This window comes from Lampetra planeri, chromosome 42, assembly GCF_965212315.1.
Source record: "Lampetra planeri chromosome 42, kcLamPlan1.2.h2, whole genome shotgun sequence".
Lineage (NCBI taxonomy): Eukaryota > Metazoa > Chordata > Hyperoartia > Petromyzontiformes > Petromyzontidae > Lampetra > Lampetra planeri.
Window position 1 is genome coordinate 1,160,305 of NC_136148.1, and position 23,730 is coordinate 1,184,034.

Genomic DNA, 23,730 nt, shown 5'->3' on the forward strand with positions numbered 1-23,730 from the left:
CCGCAATCGAAATACATTTCCGGGTTTGACCAGGGGTAAATTTAGCAAAAATGCCAGCTGTCTAGTTTGGGGGTCCACATGTATGGGTGTGGCTGTACCCATGTTGAAGGCAATTTGTACTTGAGTTGGACTGATTGTTTCCGGGGATGCTGCTTGTAGCACATCTTTTATCAGTGTTGGAGTTACCAGATATGACGGAATTTGTCCTTGTATAAGATCACTGATGCTGCCGCTGGTGCTACGCAACAAGTCTTGGATCACCCACTGAATTGGCTCTCGAATACTCTCTTCTTCGTATAGATCTCGGATTGCAGAACTCAATTCTTGGAATGTTAAGTTAATCATGATAGAATGTAGGTTTACGAGAACCACGGTGTCTCGGAGGGTGGATCCCATTTCGACCAGATTCTTTTGTTGGTGTTGTATTTGCTGCTGGATCTGATGCATATCGAGCTGTAAATTCTCGATACCTTGCGTGAGGTGTCCAATCTTTACGGCGTTGGATATGGATACTCCTAGTGTGATTAAGGAGCTAAAACCGGATAGTATTCCAAAGACCCCTCCCAGGCCGATAGACCTCTTGGAACGTGTTAGGTTGACAGTGGTGGGGGGAAGTATCATGGTTCTTTGTAATTGCTTCAGGATCGTTCCGACATTTTGTTCACTGTATCTTAGGAAGTCATAATACCATATTCGGGTTGCTTGGGTAGCTTGGGGTGGTAACTTCCCGAAGTGCTTCTTTACCACCAAGGCAGGTTCCAAGGAGACATAGACTTGTTGGGTTACTATTTTCGTTTCGGTTACTAGGAAGCTGGAGGAGTCTCTCAGCATCACCCCGGATTCTGGTCCTGGCTTGATCAGCTCTTGGCTTCCTTCTAGCTTGGCAAGGTACGTTAGCAGGAGCGTGAGCAGGAGGGCTGCCATTTCCTGGAAAACATGTTACACATTATCGTAGTGTGATATGCCCATTAGTTTAGTTCCCCAGAGATTGGTGTTTTATTCTGAGTTAATTTTTTTTATGTCCTAAGGTTAAGTGTACTATGCACTTAAGCTTTCTGGAATTCGTACCCTTTAGTTTTTATTTTGTTTTTTGGAAGGTCGTGTAGGTAGGAAACATATAATAATAGAAAAAAAAATATTATTGTTTGTTGGTTAATTATCTTTGTTAAGTTTCTACTTTTCGGTATTATTCTGCCCTTATCTGTATATCTCCAGATGTCTTGGGAGGCTAGTCCATACATCTTTTGTCCATTTGGATGTCCATGACCTCTTTGTGACCGAACTCTCAACACTTTAACCGCCCTCCATGTTTCATGGATTCCTGGTGTTCTTGTGAGGAGAAGTGAGTTGTTTTCATTAATTAATTAAAAAAAAGGTATATATATAAATTAAAAATTATTATATTTTTTTTGAATTGTTCTTAATTAAAAAAAAAAATAGACACAACAATTCGCCCGTTTGAAAATTATCAGGGGTCGATTTGGCCACTGGCGAATTTCCAAACCAAGTAAATGCCCCTTTTTTGTGTTATGAATCTATAAGCCACCCTCACTCTCGGCGGTTATTTCTTACGACGCGCGCATATGTATCACAATCGTAACATGGTTACTTTTGAAATAAGCAAAAAAAAATAAAACACCACGTTAAACATCGGTACTAATCCATAACGCATTCCTTCCAAAGCGCGCATGTATGTATCACAATCTTAACAAGGTTACATTTGAAATAAGCAAAAAAAAAAATACCACAAAACTTTAACATCGATATCCCCAGTTACATGGTTCTCATCCCTCATAACTCCGACGGATATTAATTTTTTTGTTTTTGTTAAATCCTGGGAAACGCTATGTAGCGGTTTCGAACGCATTTTTGCGTTAATTCCCTCCTGTTACATCCTTGCAATCTTTTTACCAAGTTCTGAGTGTCTGGTTTACCACTTATCACTTTGATCATTCGATCACGGTTTTCCGGTTCGTTTTTGTAATTTCCCCTCTCACTCTCTCGCGTCGTGGGAGTGTGGGGTGTAAAATTGTGCTGCACATAATCAGAATTCGCGCACACAACCAACTTCTCTACTCCGTCATCACTGGCATTCGCTCTCTCTGCGATTACATGCACATTTGCCGAGTCAGTGTGTCGATTTAATTCTGTCCCTCGTAATGTTGCCCTCTTTGTTTTTACGAGTGTGTTGGATTTCAACACCATTCCCGATACGTCATGGACATTCGTCTCCATTTTAGCACTCCGATCCACATAAATTTTGGTTTCCCTTGGATATTTTCCATTCAAAGGCTCATGCCTGCGCTCCTCAGGGCGTGTCCCTGCTGTCGGTTTTTGTACTGTCCGATCACGCTTCAATGCAACCCTGTCCTTGTATTCGATCCGCGCGTCATTTACGGGAGTACTGTCCACGCCTTTGCCCGCCCTGTCACCTGCAGCCTGCCCGTATTTCTCATTGAGTTTCGGGTTTAATATCTCGGCGGGTGGGGCGCGCGTTGGCCGCTCGCTCGCGCTCACTGTGGGTTGTTTATCATGTCTTTGGACCGCATTCTGTGTCATTCCTCTATTCCCTCCTGGTATAGCCGGTGGAGGAATTGGTCGGAATTGGATCAATTGTGTTTGACCTCCCATCCTGCGATTCCTCTGAATGTTCGCATCCATACCTCCGCGGTCTGTGTAACCCCTTCCCGCTGGATGGTTATCTCGCCATCTCTGTGCGTAATTTTGGCCTCGTGTGTGTCGTGGCATGGGGTGTTGATATGGTTCTGTTGTGAACCTCCCCCCCCTACGATTCTCCTGCATGTTCGGCTTTGTGCCGCTCACATTCTCGTGCCAACCTCTCTCTGGGTTATTTTGCCATGTGTGCGTGTTTGTTTGCTCCGTCCTGCATTGTGGGACTGCTCGGTGATTTTTATTCCTCTCTGAGAGGCTGGGTTCTTTATCCCTCTCTCTGTGTTCTGGATCCGAATTATGATTCTTAGCTCTGTATAACCATGCCATGTACGCCTTGCTCTCTATGCGGCGTAAGGATGCGGTTTCTGGATTCAAAACCATTCTTACCCTTTCGGTAATCTCTGGGCTCAAGGATTCAAAAAACATAATTTTGAACATTTTATCTCCTTCGTGGTATTGATTCACATCGCCTGCGTAATACGCTCTTTTAAATTGTACGAGGTAGTCACGTGGATCTTGGTCCATGCCCTGGGTCATCGATTTTACAGCATAAAACCCCTCAGTGAGTGTCGAATATTCTCCAAACTTCCGAATCACTGCCAGGCTCAGTTGTTTAAAATCATTTCTAACCTTGTGTGGTAGTGACTTTACCCATGGAATAGAACCTTTATTTAAGCTTCGTTTCAACAAACTCGCTTTTTCATCCCGTCTCATCAACCCTCTAATCATTGCCTCCTCTTCCACTGTTGCGATATGTGTGTGGATATCCATGGACTTATTGTGGGGGTCAAAATCGGGAATTCTGACTAGAGCCTTGTCCATCAATTTAAGGGTTTTATTGTTGAAAAAGTATTCCGAAAGTTGATCGCCGTCAGCGTCATCATCAAACAAGTTATCATCAGGCAATCTGTCACTTTTATCTGTTCTGTGTGGGGCGTGATTAAGCGGTGTGCATTTTCTGTGTGCGCGCCCAGTGCCGTGTCGCTCGTGTTGCCATTTCCCTTCAGTTTTTGCCTCTGCCCTTAGCGGAGCCCGTCCTGTCAACTTTACTTTAACATTTTGCTCCCCTCTATCTGTGAAGTTGTCAATCTCACATGTTTTTGTTTGCATATGTATCTCTCCCTCCCTTCTCTCGAATGAGTGTGATTTAATGTTACTTCCATATTTATTCTGTGGATACACGTCTGTGAGTTTCGCTGGTGTCGCGAGCCCTGATTTCTCCTCCCTTACGATGGTGTGAGGACATTTTTCCTCGTTTATTAGAGACGATTTCTCTCCTGTTTCCTTTCCGAATTTTCCTTTATTCCACCATCCCTGACTGTATGCCTGTGTGAGGAGGAATGAGTCCTGTCCTGCCTTCTCTGCAGCTTTTGCATCGTGTTCGCCTTTGTTACATTTTATCCAGTCAATTAGTTTCCCCCGAGGTGTGTTCGTGTTATCGATACAGCTCCCTCCCCATATGTCTCTCTGACTGTACTGCTTTGTAACAGATTGGTCGGTACGTTTTAACACGAGCTCCCCGTACCCCGTCACCAATTCAAAAATTATTCTTAATCCTATCATCTCAAGTGGCAGGAGTTACTTTGACATTCCTTTTCAGAGTACTTATACACAATTGTATCACAGGATGCGTCAGTTCAACTCGAGCAAATAATTTCAGCCCAGCTGTCTTTGTTATACTCTGCTACTCTGGTATTTCCCTTCAGAGCGCGTGTATACCCCCGTTTATAATCACAAGGCAACGTTAGTTCACACCACTTTGATTAACACAACAGTGATTCGTTCCTGAATTCATGCACAAACTGTCTGCGAGAAATCCCGGACGAGCCCCCATTATGTTGTATATGTTGGGTGTGAAAATTGGCCAAAGGTGTAATTATCCGGAAATACTTTAATCCATGTAATTACGCACATTTAATTATGCCAATTCGAGAGGTAATTGTAGTAATTATGCGAGTGGGTGTAATTATGATAATGCAAGTCGTTATGATAACCAGACTCCGCCTCGGTGACGAGGGTGGGTTATCGATCGGAATAAGGCAATTAATCGTATGCAGTTATGCAGGTGTGGTGTAAGTATACAAGATTAACTTAGATTAACTCGGCCTCGTTGTCTAGGTTCGTCTCATTCTCGCTTATTTAGGTCCCCGGTTCGCCCCGTTATCGCTTTAACATTTACTGAGTATGTGTTAGTGTGTTTATTAAGGTCACCAAGTTCAGATCTCAACGCAGAAGCAGATCTTATGCATAGTTCAGGAAAGAATCACACAACCACTTCTGTATTAATCAATTTATTACTAATTCAACCTCAACTATGATATAGTATGCGAACTCTCAATCCCGGAACGTCAACACGGCATCAATACAGTATCATCAATGATTGTCTGATTTCACTTGACAACGGCACATGGATCCCGCGTAACGCGATGGTTGTTAGTGAGAGAGAGTCGTTAAAACATGCAAATACTATGCTAAGAAAACCTTAACGTTAATGAATGATTATACTTGAAAGATTATACGGCGATAAAACACAATCAAAAACAGTTATTATTTTTAAAGGCACCAATCTCAACAGATACATCGCAGGTTATCTGACAACAGAGTGGCTCGGCGGAAGGAGGTGCCAAGAATCAATTCGTATTGATGGATCTGTTGGGAATTTATGCGATTAAGAGTACAGTCCACTAAATATTAAAGATAATACTCTTATAAATGACGGATGGCCATCACTCGGTCTCGAGTTTTTCTTCACAGCCACGGATGGCTTATGGGTTCGAGTGGGTTTGAGTGGTAAGAGTTGTCTTCAATAGTCAGTGTTCGGAGTCGGTTCTTTATGTCAAACAACGCCTGGTGGTCGTGTGGTGAGGGGGCGGTGCGCGTCATACGTATTAGTCGCTCCTCTGTCGCCGTGGGGAATTTGGTTCGGATGTCCGTTGACACGCTGTCGTAATTCGGAACCCGGTCGGTAGGTGGCGCCCACAGCTCGCTCGCAGCGTCGTCGCCAAACCGCGATTCTCGCGGCAGCAGGGAAACCGCCGACTCGGCAGAGGTTGGCTGTCGCGGCCGAGTTGAGCTGTCAAGCGGGTCTTGCCCGCCTGCAGAGGAGATGGGGAGCCGCTTGAGTCGAGCCCCGAGAGCCGTCTGAACTCGGCTGAGTCCCAGAAGCTGAAGAGTCGAGCCGACCCGTTAGTCGCAGCTCGCCCTTGAGTCGACCCGCTCGGTCGAGCTGAAGATGAGTCGAGCCGACCCGCTCGGTCGAGCTCGCTCCGGAGCCGACCCACTGGTCGAACTCGTGATGAGTTGACTCCTGGTCGAACTCGGCTGATGAGTCGAGCCGACCCTTCCGGTCGAGCTCGCTCATGAGTCGACCCGTTGGTCGCCCTCGTGATGAGTTGACTCTCCTGGTCCAACTGGTTTCCAATGCTCAGAGTCCTTTCTTTTATGCCGAAAAATCCCTTTGGGTCCTGCCCACAAGGCGGGGTTTTCTTTTGATTTACTGTGTCAGGATCTGTCCGTGTGTAGGTGTGTTCATGTGTGTGTCCGTACGTCCGTGTGCTTGTGTGCATCACCCACGGCATTTTCCGTTGTCATACTCCCTCCATAAAATCCATGAGCAAACAATCAGATGTTACAAATTGCCTCGAAGTCGTCTCTCTGTCTGGCCTCCTTCATGAACCAAAACACAGACGTTACAAATCGTCTCATAGGCACCTCTGTTCGTGTTGCACGACCTGGAGGGAGGGGCACACTCCCTCCGATCCTCACAGCACACAAAGACATGGTTAAAAAGTTTTAAATTAACATTTGTCCCTTACCATTTCCCAGTTATGATTCTGTATGTAACCTCAGGTGTGTCGTTTCCCATCGTGGTGCTTGACTCAAGTGGAGGTGCCTCCCCGAGCACATACACACTCCCATCCCGCGCTGCGGGGATACAAAGACGGCCGGGATCTCCCTTTCTCTCCGACCCTGGGTTTAACATCGCTCTTTTATTATGTATTTTATTTCGACCTGGTGGTGATTTATCCCGCTATCCTGGCTTTTCATAAGTTTTACTTTTGTCTTTCATGCATAGGCTTGTTATTATTAATTTATTTCCGATATCTTAGGTTAAGGGGTAAGTTTCTTGATCCTAGGAATTCGTATTCCTTGGTGTCTGCATGGTTATATAAGCGGAATATAGTTGACGGTGAATAGCGTTAACATTGATGTTATGTACGATATTATGTATTGTGATGTCATTAACTTAACTTGTTGGTCAGGCTTCACTGACATGAAGTTGTATTTCATAGCCTGGCAGTCTTTGCCTCACTCTGTCTCTGCTCGCCGGTGTTGTTGCTGTCCAGCTGACGCCGTTAACTCAAGGCCTCATTAATTTCCGTCACTCCTTGTAGGTGAGGGCGGTTGAACCTTGGAGTCAGTTCTGGTTTTTGTCTGCTTGCTTTTTCTGATGTCCCCTGACCCCGGGAGTTATCATTCCTACTTTATGGCCTGTCGAAGCCCGACTCGCTGTTGTTGGCTTGGTGTGTTGTTCCCGGCTTTTTGCTTACGTTTGCAGTTCGCCGTGCTCTTAATTTCCTTCCCTCTTCAACCTTATATCGACTATTCGCTCCTATCTGGGTGCGATTCAATTTTGACTTAGGAAGGTTCTGATTGTCATATGCTTCGGGTCGAGTTGTATATTAAAGTATGGAAAAAACATTTCATATTGACTTAATGATGGTGATGGTTCAGTAGGCGTAACTTGTGGCCTGGTTTAATTGGAGTGGGTGTGAATATCAATAACTTTAGCCTACCCTGTTGTTAAATTCTGATTTTAACGTTGCTTTAATAGCAATACAGAATAATTGAGCTTTTCGACTTAACTAGGCGAACACGAACTTTTGGTGACCTCCGCAGCCTTGTTATTCAGCTGAGTCTGCATCCTTGATATACAACGCTCTTATTCGTCTCACTGTGGTCATCCAACCTTCTGCTCTGGGAGTGTTATTCTTAATTTCAGGTCAAAGGCCCCCTCACGGTTCAGCCGGGCAGGGTTGTTAATCAGCTCCCTCCCCTGTGCACACAGCGTTGCTGACCCACTTCATTTGACCACTCACCCTGGATTTAATAATTTAATTCCTTAAAACCATGCAGGATGGTTGGCTTTTTGCCTTAATTATGTCTGGCTGACTCTCCCACTGTCTCTGCCGCCTGCACGGGTGACATATGCCCGTTCATCAGGCCCCCTCCTTCCTTGAAGCAAGGTTGCAAATTCTGTCATCCTAGCCCTCCTCCAGTTCATTACTTAACAACACCTGGTGTTTTGCAGTTTGCTGCTTTTTGGGGTGTTTTTATTCATTATATATCAATGATGATAATATATAAAAATATCAAGTTTGGAAGAAGGGTTAGGATACAACAGCCCATGTTTATGATCCATACGTCATTGCTTGCGCCGATTGAAATCTTTCCTCTGTAGGCACAGGTATGTTTCTTTCCGTGATCAAAATCCAATTTTGAGAAAGCACTCCGACCTATTCTCTCTCGCCTCTCATCACGTTGACCCTGCTCCCCCTTTAAGTCAATATGGTGTTTAAATTCCACCTTAAAAAATAGAGGTCTGTCAATGGACCAAATCGGTCATTAATCAGGACAGTCAATGCCGGCTTCGCCGACTGGGCAACGTAATTCCAAGCATGCGTCTCCACGCGGCTGCATTTTTTTAGCTCGTATTTTCATCTTCTTAGTGTCTTGTATATGATCCGTATGTCACTGCAGTGATTAAAAAGCTTTCTCAACATGACAAATAATGTACAGTACAGAACTGTCAAACTGGATAAAATAATTGACAAAATCCATCGGAGAACAGCACAATTTTTGTTAAACATTTGTTGATGTTGCGTTGGCAGTGGTGCACAACCACAAAAAACCCAACCGCGTTCGAGGAAAATAAATATGTAATTGATGTTTCGGGCAATGGTCCTTCATGGAACATGTCAGATAGTGGCTACTAAGAGCTGGGGACTACACTTTACACCGTCGAGTCAGATGATAAATGTTTTCTGATGAGTTTTTTTTTTAACAGTTGGCATATATATGGCATATGTATCGTTACCTGGCAGTCGCTTTGGATAATCCACTTCAACAATCCAACAAAAATCATAGGCGATTTCATAACAAGCAATGGGGGCCATGGAAACGGCAGAACGGAAGTCGATGAACGAATCACAAATGAGCCCTAAGCAAGATGGATCCACTGTCCTTGATAGGGGCAGAATGGCGAAACTCGTGGAGGAATTCTATGCAGACCTCACTCAAACAAAATAATAATCGGAAACTCATTAACCCGAGAAAATGTTTCTTTAAGCGGTGTTAATCAGTCTCAATACATTTCCCGTCTTCCCTGGGTGAGAAGCTGTCAGCCTCCGAGTCTCCAATTGCCAGAGGCACGTATTGGCAGATGGCTCAATCACCACCGGCCCTTGGCAGCATGATCAATAGAGACATTCGACCCTCTGATTATGCATCCAGTTTTTTTGTGTTTAGGTTCCTTTGTTGTGTTTTATATTGTCCATTGTGTATGATGGCATCAGTATGGTCAGGAGCTGTATTGCCCCCAATGTCGTGGTCTACCAGCTACGACGAGAGGGCTTTCACGAGAGAGAGAGTTTGTGTCGTTTCGCTGCGTCTACGTTGAAGAACCGCAGACCACGGTCAATGTGTTTCAATCTTTCCTTTTTCTACCTTTCTCAGTTTTATCTGTGTGCTTTATTACAACACCTTTAAATATAAAAAAAACAATTTGTTGACTTCTTGTCCTTGCAAATCACTTTGGTTATTCAATACATTTCCACCTCTGCCTTACATTTTAGTGCCGTCTGCACATAGAATTACGTTAAATGTATTTTCTTTGTTATATTTTTCGCTGATAGACAGTTTAATAGCAGCAGGGATCTTTTTGCCCAAGCCTGCCATTTGCTGTGGTCATGTGATTTTTTTGTGTGGGTTTAACAGCTTTGGGATGGAGCGGTGGCACAGTGGTTAGCGCGTTGCACTCTGAACCATTGCCACCCGATTTAGATTCGAGGTCACAGCTGACATCAGTGGCAAGCGATATCCGAACCGCTCTCGTGCCCTCCCTTCAACGACCCGAACTGACAAGTGCGATGAAGTGTGATGAAACAGCCCCACTGTGACTGGCTCGGCATGGGGAGGCCCCTCATCCAGCAGTGGATTGACTAACACAACAGCTGTAGCGAGTCTGGGTGAGAGAAGAGAAGAGGGGAAAATGGAATGGGGAACCGCTCGCCTCATCCATTCATTTTCACGCAGACTTGAGCGTGGCCGAAATCCGTGGGTGATGTCAAGGAATAAATACGCTGTGGATGAATGAATGATTCCTAACAAGGCTTGGCAACATTTATTGGCATGTCGCGTTGCTCTGTGCACAACAATATTTTGCGTTTTCTATACGCATACCACAGTATCTTCGGTTGTCAATGTTTAAAGACCGGGGTTTAGGCAACATCCTCCACTTTCAACACCAGGGTGACTCGAGACATCAGCTCTTCAACCACCAAGAGTCAACCATGAACCTCCAGACAATCATCGCAAATGCCAATGTGTTTACATCTGCATTGTCATGGGTTTTCTCCAAACGTATTCAACTAACTAAAAAATAAACGCACTGTGACTTCTTATAGAAATGTAATTTACTTGGGAAGGCTTCGCCGAGTCTCATGACTATATCGTTCAGGAGGGTTCAGGCCAACTCCATGATGAGTGGCTTCACGTGGGCCTTCACAGGTGCTCGCGAACAGCACTTGAACACAATCCACCACAGACACGGTGGGGGGAGGGATACTTGTGGCTACCTCGCAGCCGCATGCCTCCCATACCTGTCAAGCCCTGGCGGCGTCACAAGGTACTAGCTGAACTGGCTGGGACCTGCTTCGCTTCCGAGATCCGACGAGATCGCGAGACATTTCGGGTGCTTTGACCGCGTCATCTTCCATCTCGGCGCGCTCTCGCCAGACTCTGAAGTTTCGATATCTTAGAACTAAAACGAAACATTTTTTTTTATTTCACCAGCTAAGGCCCACTGAGAAAGCCAAAGATTGCAAAAGTAGCACCTTCCCGAAAGCCATGGGGGGGGGGGGGGGTGACGCAGACTTTCCTTGTCGCACCGAACACTGCCATCACTTGCACAGGCGGCGCGATTAATTTCGCAGACGCCGCAGCTCGGCGGGCGAAGCCCCACGCGTGGCCCGCACATCCCCCATCGCTCTCCGGCGCGTCTCTCTCGCGATCCGCGTCTCTCTCGTGATCAGCGTCCACACGCCGCCGCTGCTGCTGCTGCCCGCGACGTCCGCTTTGCTCGTGGCCGTCGCGCGGTCCGTGTCGGGCGTGACGACGCCTGCCCTGGAATGTGCCGCACGTGCGGTGGGGGCTTGGAGTCGGCGATGCGGAAAGATCCCTTCATGTATCGCTCTCTCGCGAGCACGCACGCACACACACACCAAGCCATCGAGTGGGAGAGCCGCGCCAAGTCCATCACGAGTCCACACGGCTCAAGTGCGAAGGCGACGGACTCACTTTGTGGGAGTCTCCGCCCAGATTGTCTTGCGTGGGCAGTCCGCAAGAGTGCGTTTGCTGCTGTTGCCGGCACCGGAGTTACCTGTTCCGCAGCTTGCCTGCTCACTTGCGCGCTGGAACAGCCACCACCCTCTCTGCTGCGGCTCCCAGCGGAGCCCGTGTGGAGCTCGTTGTGGCTTTGCGCTGCCCCCCGTCGCGCTTGTGGTCGTTGCGATTTGGGCATCGGGAGGTCGGAAACTCCGTGAGCATCGTCTGCAGCTGCCGCGGATCAGCAAGACCCCCGCGCAAAACAAGAAGCGAAGGAGCGGGCGACGAGGGTTGATCTTCGAAGCGTGATTGCGGTTGCCGCGTGCGCCTGAACTCGTCCGTGGACATTGAGAACAGGGGGGGTGGGGAGGGTGTTTATTGTAAGCAGAGGGAAGTCGTCTGCCTCTTCTCGCCGAGAGCATCCAAGCAGTCGCGTTTCGGCGAGAGAAGTTATTCTTGCTGCAGCCAGAGTGGACTTGGCTCCTGCCGGCCCTCCCTCCCTCCACACCGGCATGCACGCGAGATGAAAGGTAATGACACGTGCGAGGAGTCTCACAGCCACAGCCGTCGGGAGTAGGTAGGTGGGGGGGTTGTGGGGGGGTCTCCGGCTGAACGTTGTCGCCACGTGAAGTCCAGAGGACGCAACGACTTCACGGAATAGCGACGGTCTGGAAGAAATCGATTTTCGTTTGCCTGTGATGTTGTGGTGGTACAGAGTAATATACTCTACCAGATATTAGTGGGATTAAGGAGTGCGCTTTATTGCAGTTGCGGCATGCAAGTTACTGCACGTTGTGATACGTTCATAATCCCCCCAAAAATGCAAATGATAATTTACTTACCCGTCGTCAATCGGCGAACCGAAGGCCTCACGCCCTCGTTGTTAACGACACACAATGCCTTGGGGGGTTTGTTTGACCATACTTCACCAGCGCTGGTCTGTGCGAGTTTGCGAAGCCGTGGGAGCGGTGGTGCAAGCAGACAGAATGAGCGTTGTGCCGTTTGCAATGTGGCAGCTGAACACGGCGTTGAGACGACACGTCCAGCCGTGTAGATGTAGGAGCATTCTAGACTTGAAGTTTTCGTGACTGCAAGGATTCATATTCTTAGGTTTTTTTCGGTAAAGTCACGTAGGTAAAAATTTAAAATTAAAATTAATAAAGTAAAATAAAAATACAAATCACGACGTTTCGGAGGCAACACAAGCTTCCGTATTCAGGTGCTGTATCACTTGATGCAGCAGTTGTTGTGACGGTTCCACCTGAAGACGGAAGCTTGTGTTGCCTTCGAAACGTCGTGATTTTTAATTTACTTTTATGAATTTTAATTTTATTTTTTTACCTACGTGACTTTCCCGAAAAAACCTAAGAATAAGATGTAGGAGCAGTTTAGATGTTGCTGTTGTAGTCGTCATTAATACTTTACACACACACAGCAACACACTTGCAAAGAGCCATTGGAGAGATGCGTACTTGGAATAACACAGATAGGAAGAGGATTACGTGAATTGGAGAAGGTACATCCAGTGGGAGACATTAAATTTGGGACGCTTTAATCGCAACATTTAAAACATTAAATATCATCATATTCATTGTATTAAGGGGAATCCTCAAGTGTGTTGATATCTTTAGAATTGACATCTTTCAAATAGATCGAAGCAGGTATGATAGAATAATACAAGTGGAGTAATTATATCAATATTATTTTTCATCTGTATATAGATGATTTCGCTTAGGAAACGAAAAGTTTTGAGGTGAGGTAGGTTCCAGATGTCACACGCAAACACCACACTGTCCGGCTACAGTGTGAAATGCGGAAAGTGGCCAGAGCAGATGGAACAATCGTGGACATTATCAAAGAAGTGGGACCAGCTTGTCCAGCTGCTGGATCACAGATATAATCGACCCTATATTCTTGGTTCTTTCGGTAGTCACGTAAATATATATTTGTATAATTAAATGGAATTAACATTTTTATTGTGGGTTTTTTGCTTTTATTATTTTCAATTTTTTGTATTTTTATTTTATTATTTTTCTGTAATAATTTTTTTTTAGTTTTCTATTTACGTGACTTTACCAAAAGAACCAAGAAAATGAATTCCTGCAGTCACGAAAGTTTTATGTCAATATATACTCGACCCTAATTACTGTATTAAACGTTTACCCAGAAATTAAACAACCTCAATCAGAAATGTACATAGTTAAAAAATAATAATTAACAATTCCACAGCCATTTCATGCTAAATGTTTGTTCGTTTTCTTTCGCGAGGTCACATTCTCGAGTTTGCATCTCTAAGTTGTAAACATTGGCCCTGCCTGTGTAACACAATCACAAAGCAAAGAGAACGTGCGCCTGGCATTTCCATGTCTGACTCAGGCATAATGGACAATTATTAACCTCTGAGCTATGTCTGGGCGCGCCCAATATCGTTGTTGGAAACTGAAATGACAAACGCAGGTAGCTGGGAGAGGTGGCAAGGGCTGGCCATGCCCACACAGTTCGAGAAAAAGAAACGCACCATTGTGGTGATGCTGTCGTCTTTGCTGCACCGCCAGCAAAAACGACGCGAACATTCAACACATTCGTCAATAAGCACCGTGGCCTTAAAAGGATTAAAAAAAACATTGCATGCACTGTGTTGAACTTTTATCGCACCGTACGCAGACAACCGCGCTAATCGGAGGTGCGGGGGAAGGACAACAAACTAAACACAAAAAATCAGTTCTAAATAAATTCGTTTTCAATCCATATTTAAAAGTGCATAGCCCCAGTGACGTCCTAATATCGGAAGGAAAGAGCGTTTTCTGAATTGGTATTCCACAACAACATTCTTTGCGAGATCCTCCTAATAAGACCCAGTGAGGCTTTTCCTGAGTCGGCAAGTGCAGTATTCACAATAAAGGTTTCTGGGTTAATGCGTCGTAACCCTCCACCACCCGACGCAGCCAGGAAGGTTTGTCACGTGAACAACACGCCAATTAGTGACTACTGTTTCCTTTGAAGGCAGCCTTTTTTGACGAAGGTGTTGAGTTTTGTTGTTGTTATACACACGACAGAGCAGTGTAGGATGACTGCGAGCGTGGTTCTGTAGTGGAGTGAGCAGGAGCCAGGGCGTAGAGTCGCTCAATCACTTCTGCCATTCAGTAAAAGCGTTGCAGTGCACGCTAATGATGCACAGGCAGTGGTGGACTCAGCTAGTGCGGGGCCTGTAGCATCTGTTGTTATGAAGGAGCCCTAAATAAAAAAAAACACGTAAATATTAAAACACACATTTTTAACTTGCATAGTAAAGTAATTGTATTTTTTCATATGCTTAACAGCCAGATAATACGACAAATCGCTAACCTTAAACACCCAGTCGTTCATAAAAGTTGAAGACAGTATAGTACTATAGTAATAGAGCAAGTGCAGAATCACTGAGCTGGAATTGATGGCTTGAAAGCATTTAGCGCGGGGTCCTTGAAAGTGCGGGGCCTGTAGCACGTGTAACTACTTTTGCTAGTAGGATAATCTGGCACTGTGCTCAGGTGACGGCTTGTGGGCTGCAAGGTTGAGGTCACAAAATCGGCCCCGTGATGCCCCCTTTGCAGGTGGATTTATCGTGTCACTGGAACGTGACGCCAGTGATTTCTTGAGTAGAGGCCCAAAGGTGCGTAGAGACCCATAGACTCGCACCAAGACTCAAAAGACTCGCGCAGAGACCCGCAGATTTTCACAGACCCATACACACGTAGAGGTACTGCACATATACCCACATAGGGGTACGTAGATCCACATAGATATCCATAGGCCCACATAGAGACCCACTGAGAAACTGACTTCATTATCAGTGCTTTTTCCACCGGACGAAGCAGCTCACAGCCGACGCAGCTTCCCAGGCGGGAGCCCAGCACCGGTGCGGTAATATCGACATTATCCAAACGATCATTATGTTGAACGATCATCATCGACCATCACTACAGTCGTCAAGAAATCTGCTTCCACCAGGCCTCCTCAACTTGGAGCCACAAGCCGCCGCTGCCCGCGCCTGAGTTGGCATTCGCGCCTGAGGGTCGTCCCACTTGCTGGGAAGCCATCAGCGGCCCTGTTACAGATAGACTCACCACCAGGGGCCCTGTTACAGATAGACTCACCACCAGGGGCCCTGTTACAGATAGACTCACCACCAGGGGCCCTGTTACAGATAGACTCACCACCAGGGCCCTGTTACAGATAGACTCACCACCAGGGGCCCTGTTACAGATAGACTCACCACCAGGGGCCCTGTTACAGATAGACTCACCACCAGGGGCCCTGTTACAGATAGACTCACCACCAGGGGCCCTGTTACAGATAGACTCACCACCAGGGGCCCTGTTACAGATAGACTCACCACCAGGGGCCCTGTTACAGATAGACTCACCACCAGGGGCCCTGTTACAGATAGACTCACCACCAGCCAGAGGTGGGACAAAGTCATTGTTATGCAAGTCCAAGTCGAGTCGCAAGTCATCAAATTCATGACTCGAGTCTGACTCGAGTCCAAGTCACATGACTCGAGTCCACATCTCATAGGTGGGACAAAGTCATTGTTATGCAAGTCCAAGTCGAGTCGCAAGTCATCAAATTCATGACTCGAGTCTGACTCGAGTCCAAGTCACATGACTCGAGTCCACACCTCTGCCACCAGCACAGGAAGGTGGAATTTCCACCGCTGACTCTGGGTAGCCAACAGAGATGCACCACCACCGCGTGCTTAATTGAGAGTGGAGACACAAACACTATTAAGTATTTACACATAACTTGCAAGTATGTGACCTGCACAGTCAGCCCAGCAGGTTGAGCATTCCAGTTGGAGCTGGTGCTTCAGTGGGTGTATGCCTCACAGCTGCCCGATGTGCTTGTGGGTTGTGTCGCGTGTCGTTCGGCGTGACGTCTTGACGTTTTGCTCCACCTGCTGTGAGCGTCTTCAGGAAAAATTCAGTTCCTGGAGGAAGAGACCAGTCCCTGGACAAGGTCCCAGCACGTGCAGTGAACTGTCAGACCCCGCGCCGGGCGATGTGCAGTTCAAGCCGGACGCACAGGTGTTTGCCATGTGTTGCCAGACGATGGAACGTACGGTCACGTGTGTGTGTGTGTGTGTCCCCCCCCCTCTTCCCATATCCCACGCAGCTCGCGAGTCTCGGAGTGCCGTGCCCTGCCCCAGGGATGTCTGAGGCCACGGAAGATATCGGCACCGATGCGGTGTTGGAGGAGCAGCTGAATGGATTGTCTTTGTGTCGCGAGGTAATTGCGTGCCAACTCTCATCTTCTGCAGACCAACAGGCTCCTCGGGCAATCGCTCAAAGCAGCACGACGGCGGTGGCTGCTGCCTCCACAGCTGCTGCAGCTCCACATCGAGCACCCCCGCTTCGTATTGACGTTTCCCCCGATGCTCGTCTCTTGCCGCGCCCTTCTTGATATTCTCAACCAGCAGCATGGAGGGAAGGGGGCACCGAGACCACCGTCGAGTCCGCTCAGCGGCCCCTCGTCGACAGTGTGCTGCGACCGCACGGTCTGAGCACATCCACAAAAGCGAGTTGGTTGTGGTTCACGTTGGCCCCGGGTGCTCTACACGCACCCTGGCCGCTACGGAACCTGTTGAGCAGGGGCCCATGACCGCAGTGGCATCGTATGCGTGGCGTCATAACTAACCAAGGTCATTCCACTGCTGGATGAAGGCATCTCTATGCTATCGGCATTCCCTACAGTCAGGAAATGCAATAATCCCATCCAGCTGCTGCACATGAGTTTATTTCATCACTCAATCTCTCCGGCGAACGCTAACTTCGGGCGTGCTGTCTCCTTTGGCTGCCACTCCCACATCCCGCGACGTATCCTGCCCAAGGCCAGTTCATTGTCTCAGCAGGGCACGATGATCTATTCAAGTGGCGTCGTTCTCATGTGTTCCTATTTCTGTCTCTCGGTGTAATTCCGAGCGTGCATCTCTCCACGCTTTGCGTAGTTTCACCTCTTGTTTCACATTCTTTCAATCAACGTCCAAGATTCTGATCCGCGTTCATACGTGACAGCGGGTAATACACACGGCTTGTTGACGTGATCATTATGAACACACCGGGACCAGCGTGTCCTCGGGACAGGGCGATTGTTTTTCTCGACTACAATCGGGGAAGCTGCCGTGGTGTAATGGATAGCACGCAATTCTGAAGTCGCCGTTTGGATCTCCTGGTGCAGCAGTTGGGACAATGGGACGTGTTTATTAAATCACCGGCCCACCGTCACCCAGCAGGATAAATAGGTACAACCATAGTCGATTGGTAGGTAGGTAGGTCACGTGTGGTGGGGTAAAGTGTGGGTACACCCACCTCGTCCAAGACGTCCGGTCAGCGTGGAGGAGTAGACCTCATTCACTGTCGAGGGACTCACTCAGCCCCCCTTCCACTAGCAGCGGAGCGCAGGCCTGCACCTTTACCTTCACCCTCTGAGGCAAGCATCACAGTTGCCGCAGCCTGACTTCACAAAGTAAAAGTCGCGTGTAATTCATATATATGCTTTACCACTTAAATTCTTTAAAAGACAGTGACACCCGCATACCAACACTCCTGTTTATATAATCTGTTTACCGCTTGAGAGCACTTGCGGTATGTAGGCAGCATTTGTTCTGGATTGCCTCATTTTACTGCCAAATGTCTTGATATTGTGCGCATCAAAGATAGCAGAGATTGCATAGCAGAGCGTGATGTTTGGCATGGTGGGTTTATGATCCCCTTTCCAGGCAGTGAATGTTAGTCATCCTCATCTATCATCATCTCTCCCATTGCCGCAGTGGTCCAGGGGGCGCCACTGATACCTCGACTCTCAACTCTCTCCGCTATTTCCCATCTGCCTGCCAATGTGAATGTTCCATCACGTAGATGGAAAAAAAATCTAAATTAAAAGCAAAAAACCCACGACGGTTCGATCTCAACACAAGCGGTCTTCTTCCCTCCCCCTCCCCCCTCTTTTCTCTCCACCTGAAGAAGACCGCTTGCGTTGCGATCGAAACGTCATGATTTTTTGCTTCTAATTTCGATTTTTCTTTTCTATCTACGTGACTTTACCAAAAGAACCAAGAATATGAATTCCTGCAGTCACGAAAGTTTTGAGTCTAAACCCCTCCTATGAGTAACGCACACGGCGATTCCCTGCGCCTACGACCATCGGGGCAATGCTCATCTCCCGTGTACAGTCCGAAGCCAGCGGTGGAAATTCCACATTCCTCTGGCGAGTCTAGTCAAAAGGCCACCACCGTTGAATTCCTCACAAGGAGGTATAGTCATTTTACCGACCCCAGAGGAATGATTGGCTGAGTCCAACACCCAACCAGGTTTTGAACCCACAAGCCTTCCGATTGCGAGCCGCTTGCTCGACTGCCGAGCCACCTGGTCAGATAAGTGACCCCTATTACCCACATTCTTTTGTTATTGGTGGCCCATAATTGGGTAATTTTGCACGATTATCCATGGTTGAGAGGCGTTGCTTCTATCTCCATTTCCTGCGACTTAGAAGTGGCTGCCCAGCGTGCAAACGTATTCCTATTATTTGCAATATTTACACGGGCAATGAGAATCACGTGGCTAATTCATACCATTAGCGTGTAGCCAAAGCCTCGGACAACATTATCAGGAACGTGTCCTAGCTGATTGGATCTCGGAAGCGAAGCAACGTGGATGCGAGCCTCGATTGTGCTTGAATGAGTGACCACCATGCATGGCAGGTTGCCAGAGATGACTGCAGGGCTATTTTGAGTGCACCAGTGGCAATGCAGCAACATCCATTGGTCTAATGTCCCTCTGTGCTCCCGGGTTGCATATTCTCCCTGCCTTCACCAACTCGCTGTGCCCAGCATGGTGAAGTATGGTCGAGCACAGTAGTCCCTTGGTTAACGTTTTACATCCGTTCCACGAAAACTACTGTTAATTGAAATAACTGTAAATGGAATTCACTTATAAGTTTAAAAATAAGTAAAACATAATTGAGAGCTGTTTCCACTGCCAAAACAGAAAACGTTATGTCAACAAAGCCAGTCGAGGTCTAAACGGATTGGCCAAATTAGCGCCCGCGTGCATATAATGTAAACATACCGCTAATCGAAATTTTAACGTTCGCCGAAACCATGTGGGTCCTATGGGAGGCGAAACGTTAACCGAAAAACCGTTAACCGATGTCACTGCTAACCGAGAGACTGCAGTAAGTCTAACGACAGGCAAGGCATGGGGGGGGGGGGGGGGGAAGGCCTTTATCATGCCGCGTATTGACAAATATGCTGCACATGTAAATGTGCGTTGTTGTAAAGTCTTACCTGGTTAATAATCAAAACCATACCAACGCTGAGTGACTTGGTGGGGCTTGCCCACCCTAAGCCATTCTGCACACTGTGTCGCCCCCCCCCCCCCCCTGCGTGTGGCTTTGTGTGGTTAACTCGCGCCGCTGTCCCCTGTTTGCCGGTGCAGCTTCGACAGCATGGGGAAGCCGAGGGGGCCCGGGAGGAGATGGGAGATGCAGCGGAAGAGATCGACAGCCCTGCTCCTTCTGCAGGTGAGGTCTCTCAATGGTTGCTCAAAATGGAGCGGTGTGTGGATTTTTGGGCGGCTGTGCGAGTCTGAGAAGAGGTGGAATGATGTGGTATGAGAGGATATGGAGCTGAGTTGACCTGCCAATAACTGGTACCAGCGGTGTCAAGATCGGCCTCTTTGGAGGAGGCTCGTGAAGGACGCTACTGGGCAGTTGGATGCAGACGCCCTCCAGAGGAGCGACGCTCGCAACAACGAGTGGAGCGCCGGGCGGCTAAAACACAGAGAAAGTTGGCACAGTAGGGGGAACAACAGGTGGTGCATCGGCCAGTCTTCTCAGTCAAATCAGTCAGTCAACCCGTGGCACCTGGGTCTGTCTCGTAACCTCCTGCCAACGGGCGATCGATGCTTCACATGACTTTAAAGTTCACATAGCCTGGCACAAGCGCCGTGGTGACGTTACCACCACTTAGTGTTGAATGGTGGCTGTTGTTGTTGTGGGGTCAATGAGGAATGGTGGTCGTACGTATGTTGAACTTCTCTTTCGCACAGTACGTCGCTAACCGTGATCATCAGAGGTGCGGTGGAAGAACAACAGTACTAAACACAAAACGCAGTTTTAAAGAAATGAGTTTTCAATCTGAATTTTAAAGTGCATAGCTCCAGTGGCTTCCTAGTGTCGTGGTTAGAGGACTGCGCTATGAAGCCGGTGACCGGAGTTCGATTTTCGCTCATGGCCAACATCGGTGACAAATTTTTGAGCTGGTCCTGCGCCGTCCCGAGGTTGATTCAGCCTTAAACAAGGACTCGGTGTGTGTAAATATCAGCACTGTTGAGACAAAGGTGGCCGGGCATGGTGTTGGCCACCCATCCCCTCGTGTACCGTGCCGGCCTTCGTAGGTGCTCGCTCGCAGCAGTTGCCCCCAACAGTCTATTTGGGCTGTAAGGAGATCCTTGTCTTTTTTGGGTGCAAGAATTCTGCTGTGAGGTCAGGTTGTCACTGCCTGTTACTCAGCACGACGTCTGACGTTTCGATGCACGTGTCGGGCGGCATCTTAATCGTGCCGTCAATGTGTGGGCACAACGTGAACGCACAGAAACCGAGGCAGTAGCTTCGAGCGCCTCGCGCTACTTTCCCGCGACCATTGTAAATGTGGCTTGGCGGCACGGCGATCAGCTCGGGATGAGTGGATCAGGTTGCCGAGTTGCGTGTGGCCGTGCTGCCATGAGCCGCGAGGCGCACCCCATGGGGGTCAGATCCATTCTCCCATCCCCCTTCTCCTGTACGCTTCACGGCTGGGGAGAAATAATTGAAAACATTTTCAAATTACTTTTCATGCAAGGTTGGATTAGGTCAGATCACCCCCAAGCTTACGTTTATTATTATTATTTAAAAAAATGTTGCTACCTGTATTTTCAATTTGAAGCAACGTACCACTCTCCGTGGGGTGGGTGATTGCACTGAGCACCATTGAGTTCGTCTGTTGAGTAAGCGGACGTGGACAATGAGGTGGGGCGACGCGTGGCTTTGTGGTGGACTGCAGCCGCTGAGTGGCGTCACAAAGGACGCGGAGGGTCGAAGCGAAATCTAAAGTTACGCTGGCACAGCGCTGGCATTCCTGGCTGTCGCCCGCAGCCGTCTCCCCCCCCCACTCCCCACCACCGCCGTACCGTCATTCATATTTTATTTCGGTCATCGTAAATGTTTAATGTCAGCTTTTGTGGAGGACTCGTCTTGCGCGCTGCAGGCCCTTCGTGATTTGAAACTGGAAACGCTGACGTTGATTGGCCGTGCCCTGTGACTTGGAGGGCCCCATATGGAATGATCGGATTGTGGAATGCTTCGCCGGACGGCGTTTGGGTCACGGAATCAAAGTGAGTAAACGGAAAACCCGAAGTCCCGAGCCCGGCTGATGAGCACCGCTTCAATGCTGATTTGAGCAGGAAATGACTTTGACGGCGTATTGCATATCATTGCAGTACGCCAAGAGCCGTCGCTAGTATCCCATTGCCTGACAAAATCGGAAATCTGACCCCTCGCATAAAAACCGCCATTGGACGCTGCACCACCTCCTATTATCAGGAGCCACCATGACCACGGTTCAGCGTTGCCGGCATGATGGTATTATTTACAGACGCAGGCTGACAATGGGCTCGTTTTGCTGACAGCAGCGCTGTTTAATGGACATCATTTGAACGGCCCGGATTGCGGGAGAGGCGATGGGGGTTGGCGTGGTGTGGTACAAGGGCTGCTCGTGCCCCGTTGGGGAGTGGGGAATCACTCTGAGAGGGGGGGCGGGGGGGAGCACTATTGTCAATAAAAACAATTTGGAGTGAAATTTACGAACGCTCGTGAATGTACCGAGCACGGACCGTTGATCTGAGCTGTAGATCTCCGTTGTTGCCGTAGCAAACAAGAACATAATGTGACGAGCAGAGCGAGTGAAAGTTACACCTTCCCATGCCGTTATTGTTATTATTACGTTTTTGTTCATCATCATCATCCGTGCTCAGTCCACTGCTGGATGAAGGCCTCCTCCTCATGGCCACGTGATGCGACGGTCCATATAGCCACGCTCCACTTGAGAACCGATATCGCCGCTCTGTCCGCACGTCGGATGCTCTCTCAGACGCTCCGACGTAAGCCTTGGACGTCGACCCTGTCTATCGGCGAGTCCTCTCGCAAGCCCCCACTTCTGTTTTCTTAACGTTCAGTACGATGTTACCATCATGGTTGCTGTGGGCAAATGTGTTCATGAACCCATCTGTGCTGGACTTTTCAGCATTGTCCTCTCGTATGCCCATTGGGCTTTTTTTTGGCACTCCAGTTTCCTTGAACACACTCGTTGTTATGGGATTGGCCAAATCCTACCGACTGAAGGGGTTATCTGCCGATTATTTTCCCTCCTTTTACCGCGTAACAATTTAGCAAATCTCAACTCGCATCGGGTTTTCGCTATTTCAGTGTTTGCTTAGAAAATCAGTCCCCGGTGTCTGGGGTTAAACATCAGTAGCATAACCGCAATGATTGGGTGTGGAAAGTATGCCAAACGGCCCAATGCAGGACCCTCTTGGAGATAATCTTGAGACTCATTCAGTCCGTTCAGGGTAAAGGGCATTAAATAAGAATAGACCACCATTGGAAGCTTTTTTGCCAGTAGCAAAATATCATAATTGTTTTTTTACCCTTTTATCTGGCAACAAAACTGACACCTTTTTTTTTACAATGAGTCATGTTTGCATTGACCACAATACCTGCAGTCGGAATGCAAACAAAAAACACAACTCTGATCATGTATGCACTGTCCTTGAAATTCATTGGTCCACACCCGAGACAACTTTTCTTCGAGCCTAGTCTCACATGGTCTTGGACCAGACGACGCCAAAAGGCGCACGCCTGTGAGACTCGGCTCTAAGAAAATCTGTCTCGGGTGTGGACCAATTAATTTCAAGGACAGTGCATACATTATCAAGAGTTGTGTTTTTTTTGTTTGCATTCCGACCGCAGATATTGTGGTCAATGCAAACATGACTCCTTGTAAAAAAAAGGTGTCAGTTTTGTTGCCAGATAAAAGGGTAAAAAAACAATTATCAAGAATAGACCAAACATACCCTTGCCAGGACTCTCCTGAAAACTGCTCTTGAGACTCCATTAGTTGTGCCTGGGTAAATGATGAATGGCATCGTTATTTATTGCTGCTGCTGGGGCCATGCCCCTTTGGTCAGGGCAGCGCAACGCACTGTCAGGAATTCCGAGGCCTATTCCGCAGTGGGATGACTCTGCTTGCGTCAGCATTTCCCGTGCCGTTGACGTGTTTATCAGGGGCTGGGCGGCTACGGTTGCCCTGCTGTGCAAGCAATGTGGGTGCGAGGACTGTGGGACTTGATATGTTTTGGCTTTTCCAAAACGAAACTGGAAGCT

General features: G+C 47.8%; 1 protein-coding gene across 4 annotated transcripts in view; it reads left to right on the forward strand.

Annotated features, from left to right (window-relative positions):
* The first annotated feature begins 10,732 nt into the window (after window positions 1-10,732).
* Window positions 10,733-23,730, forward strand: part of LOC144732288 (kinesin-like protein KIFC3) — a 48,530-nt gene continuing 35,532 nt past the window's right edge. For 3 of the 4 annotated variants that reach the window (XM_078613731.1, XM_078613733.1, XM_078613734.1), the window contains exons 1-3: window positions 10,733-11,807; window positions 16,429-16,542; window positions 19,749-19,833. In XM_078613731.1, the coding sequence (XP_078469857.1) occupies window positions 16,465-16,542; window positions 19,749-19,833 (163 nt within the window). In that variant the 5' untranslated portion in view covers window positions 10,733-11,807; window positions 16,429-16,464. Of the gene's footprint in view, window positions 11,855-16,428; window positions 16,543-19,748; window positions 19,834-23,730 lie in introns of all 4 variants that reach the window. The other variant, XM_078613732.1, reaches the window with a different exon arrangement.